The 4,517-nt window shown below is 30.9% G+C and overlaps 1 protein-coding gene across 2 annotated transcripts in view; it reads right to left on the bottom strand.

The window, feature by feature from the left end:
* Positions 1-3,951: 3,951 nt before the first annotated feature.
* The window catches only part of LOC120068100 (zinc finger CCCH domain-containing protein 15-like), a 3,527-nt gene continuing 2,961 nt past the window's right edge, over positions 3,952-4,517 (bottom strand). For both annotated transcript variants that reach the window (XM_039019796.1, XM_039019797.1), the window contains exon 4: positions 3,952-4,517. In XM_039019796.1, the coding sequence (XP_038875724.1) occupies positions 4,344-4,517 (174 nt within the window). In that variant the 3' untranslated portion in view covers positions 3,952-4,343.

Below are 4,517 nucleotides of genomic sequence, written 5' to 3'. Positions count from 1 at the left end.
AACTGAGCTATGAAAACCTCATCATCTAGTCTGCACCAAGACCAACTTCATCAAGCCTATCAAAGACAAACCACCATTGTTTCACAACTCAATTTCTGAGACTTATATGCCACTTTTTACCATTATATTACACTATTCTTGTCAAATCTCATGGCTCTTTTTGCCATTATATAAACTATTCTTGGCAATTCTTATGGCAGCTTGTGAATCACAATGCAAAGCGACTGGTGTTGATACCCTTAACAATTGTACTATTGGGTTTTATGTCCTAAAACTCATAGATAGTAAAAGTCATTAATTAACCATCATCAATAAAAAGTTGTAGATATTAATTCAATAAATGTTATTGTTTGTGCTATTTGTCTATTTTGTCTAGATAACCCTAAATCCAATAAACTAACATCTAAGGCTGCTTTATGAGTCTTGAACTGTATGTGGAGACATATAGGGATCAATATTCAAGATACAGTCTGAAGGGTCTATAGTATAGGGATATGGCTAGGTACCTTATTCTAGTAACACCATGGATATGACCCACTTTGTATTTGATACAAACGCAATGATCCAACACGTTCGTGTAGTTAATATGCGAGTTGAGGTATCCTATGTAATGAGTTTGCATAAGATTGGACTGCGAAATAGTAACTATTAGATGTAACACCGTCAACTAGTTAGGTTCTTATTTCAATAAGATGACCTAAGCAACTTAGTCTTAATCTTAAGTATATTATGAACTCTTGTTTACGAACGATTGTCCTTTGATTTGTATGGGTAAAGATGGACAGTTTGTCGACCTCAATATGCCTACTATTTTGGGGACAAGAACGAGTGGGCAGTTAGGAACATATAATACAAGATGGAATTCGCTCCTTCCCGCCTTAAGGGTAAGTAGATGAGTATTACCTTAAGTGGTGTCTTCGGGACTTAAACAAAGGGCCCTACCCTCTCATTGGCCTGATAGGGGTTTCTGTTTATTAGTTTAACCATAAACATGTTATACATTAGACGAGCACTGGTACTTAAGGAATCAAAAGTAACCCAAGGGTAAAACGGTAATTTGACCCAGTTGGAGTTACGAACACTCGTGAATGACTAACTTGTTGTTATTGGTCTATATTCGTAGAAACAGAAATATATCTGTAATGAAAAGAGTGCGGTTGTGGGTCTTTAGTGGAGTGTACCCACAGTTAACGAATATCGATTAACTTGGTTAATGAGTTTAGCCAATTAATCTCATATCGTTGGAACTTCTGATCTATAGGTTCACCAGGTCCCCTTGTTAGCTCACTATAGGATATTTAAGAGAGATTATTTGAATTGTTCAAATTAATTTGAGAAAACCATGTATTAATGTGATTAATATATAATTGATTATGGATATGATCTATAATTCAAAGTAAATTGGAAATTAATATTTGAATAAGATTCAATTAATTAATTCAAGTGTTATTTAATTGTGCTAATTAATTAAATAAGTGTTATTTAATTAATTAATTGCAAAAAAGAGAAATAGGAAAATGATTAGAAAAATGGTTTGATCCTTTTTCTATATAAAGATCCTCTATGGCCCCTTTGGAAAACACTGACATAGAGACTGACAATACACAATACACAAGTGTTATTGTAGAAAAAAATTCCTAAGCCACAAAGAGAATCATCTCTACTCTACAAAACCCTTTTCTCCCCTCTCTCTTCTAATAGTTGGATAAGACCTATCACTCTAGTGGAATCCTAGAGAATAACAAGGTTACTCTCATTTTAGTGTTTGAGATTGTCCAAGAAATCGTTTGTGATTAAGATCATGTTGAGTTGTATGTCCTAAAACTCACAGTTTATAAGATTAAACATATTTTGTTTTCAATAGAGATGTTATTGAAGTTTTGTTGAATAAAATCGTTATTGAATATGTAGATTGAACTAAAGTCAATAAACTAAGATCCAAGGCTATTACATGAGTACTTGGACTTTATGTGAAGATATAAGAATGGATCAAGTTCAAAACGGTCTATAAGTATATGGATAAGGTTGAGTACTTTATTCTGTAAACACTATTGGGTGCGACTCATTTTGTACTTTATACAAACGATGTGATCATGAATCATTCATGTGGAGATATGTGAGTGAGATCATCCTATGCAAATAGTTTGTATAAGATCGGATAAAAAAATAAGTCACTTTTACTTTATAATATTGTTTACGGTTTAAGATGGACTATTTTAAGACTAAATATAGGAGATAAAATACAATGAATACATTGAAATAAAGACTAAATATAGGACCTAAAATTTGTCTCTAATTTACCACAATATACGTTCTCATATTATTATTATTATTATTATATAAAAGTGGGAAGGGAGAGAATGGAGGAAAAGGAAAGGGAGATTTGCAAATATGCTAACTAATTTTCTAAATTGTCTTTAAATTAGATGGAGTTGCATGTGTAAAAAACAATAAATTAGCACTTAGTTACTTAACATAAGGATAATATAGTTATTTCTTTTTTAAAAATTTATATTGTAACTTTTTTTAGTGCAATAAAAAATGAGAATACGAATCATATACTTCTTGATCGTCTTTAACATATATATTATGTCAGTTGAGTTAACTCACTTTAATAATTGATATTAGAATTTTGAATAGTATAACATATTAATAAATAAACATAAATTAAATCATATATTGATTTAAGTGAACATATATTTGGTGAAGAAATAAAACTATGTTTAATTTGTTCTTTTAAGATTTATACTCCATTTAATTTTTTATTTTTTGTTTTTAAAAAATCAATCTAATAATCATTACTTCAATTTATGATACTATTTGTGTTTATTATTTGCTTTTTAGAAATATTTTCAAAATTTAAAGTAAGTTTTAAAGTTAATTTTTTTTTCAAAACTTGACTTTTTTTTTTTTTTTGAATTTTCTAAAAAGATGAAAATAATTCCAAAGGAATTATGAGAAAATAAGTGTAATTTTCAAAAATTAAAATTCAAAATCAATATTAAATATTAAGATTGATATTTTGTTTGGATTGCCAACAAATTCAAAAAACATGAATGGGTGAGCCTCTTGTATATGTTCCCATAGACACATAGAATCACTTGAAAAGCCTAACATTTGCACCCTCCCTTAGTAGGAGATTTTCAATATATAGGATGTAGTTCTAACATTTGCAATTTTAGGCATGTGGTAGTGAGTTGGCATGAGCGTATGAGACATAATCGTATCCTGTGATGACTTTCGATCATTGATAGATGTCGTAACTAGTTACAATACATCTTTATTTTTAAAAGCTGTAGATTTCAAGATCAAATAAATAAAGAATAAGGAGCCGTTTTATAGTTGCCCCTCTTATTGGCTCGACTTTTAAGTTAAATATCATACTAAAAAGAGTTAAAGATTTTTAAACTCTTAATTTCAAAATTGATATAGATTAGGAAAAGAGATTAAAATAAACATAGATCATGAGTGATATAATTGATTTTTTTTTTTTGCAAATCACAGAAATCATGGAAGTATGATGGTGGTTGTAATTTATACTATCAAACTTTAATTATATAATGCTCTCAAAATTATACAATGTTAAAATTTGACTCTCAAACTTACAATAGTGGTAAAAATGGATCCCAAATGATAGAAATCCAACCTCTAAACTTGTACAATTATTATCATTTCTATCATTATATTAAGTTTGAGGATCTAATTTTAATATTTGTATAAATTTGTCAGCTCAAATTTTACCATTAAAAGGTAAATATAATTATCATTCTACTTTGGTGGATTTTACCATTTACCCTTTTTTAAAAAAAAATTGATCGAATGCACAAAAATAGGTGCAGTCTAGCCTAGGATACACCTAAATATTTTTCAAGTTTGCTCTCATGCACTTTTCCGATTCAATTATCATTCCTAAAAAGCATATAAGAGAATGAACTTTGTCCATAGAAACAATCAAATCAACAGTATCCACAAAAAAACAGGTATCCTCAGCCTTTACACATAGTTTGCTCTGCTTAAGGCACAGGCTATCAGAGTTTCAAAAACTTGGAGTTTGGAAGAACAAAAAGGATCAACAGCATAGCAAAAGGGCATGACTCTTTCTTCCTATATTTCTCCTTTTTTATCTCGGTATCTCCATCATTGTGGCCTCAATATCTACCCAGAACAAACTAACTGGTCTCTAATGATTTGAATATATGTTCCTACTTTGTGTTTTATACTTATATGGGATATTATTTACCGCTCTCATTTGAGGCTTACAACAAACAAACAAATCACTGTGTATGACTTATATCATTGGTTTTATATGTTGAATATTAAGGATCAGTTTGGTAAAATAATATTCACCTGTCGAGCTTAGGGGTGGTGGTTCTGCAGGTGGGCTTGAGTGTTCCCATGAGCCTTTCCTGGTCAGTGAGTGCATGGCGAAAGTGGCAGCGGTGACCGTAAGGGCAGACGACTCCGGCGAGGACCATCCGGCAGACCTCTGTCTTGTAGCGAGGGTGGCGGATCACAGG

The sequence above is a fragment of the Benincasa hispida genome, chromosome 12 (assembly GCF_009727055.1).
Source record: "Benincasa hispida cultivar B227 chromosome 12, ASM972705v1, whole genome shotgun sequence".
NCBI lineage: Eukaryota > Viridiplantae > Streptophyta > Magnoliopsida > Cucurbitales > Cucurbitaceae > Benincasa > Benincasa hispida.
Note: the sequence above shows the minus strand (reverse complement) of the source record. Positions and strands in the feature narration are given on the sequence as shown.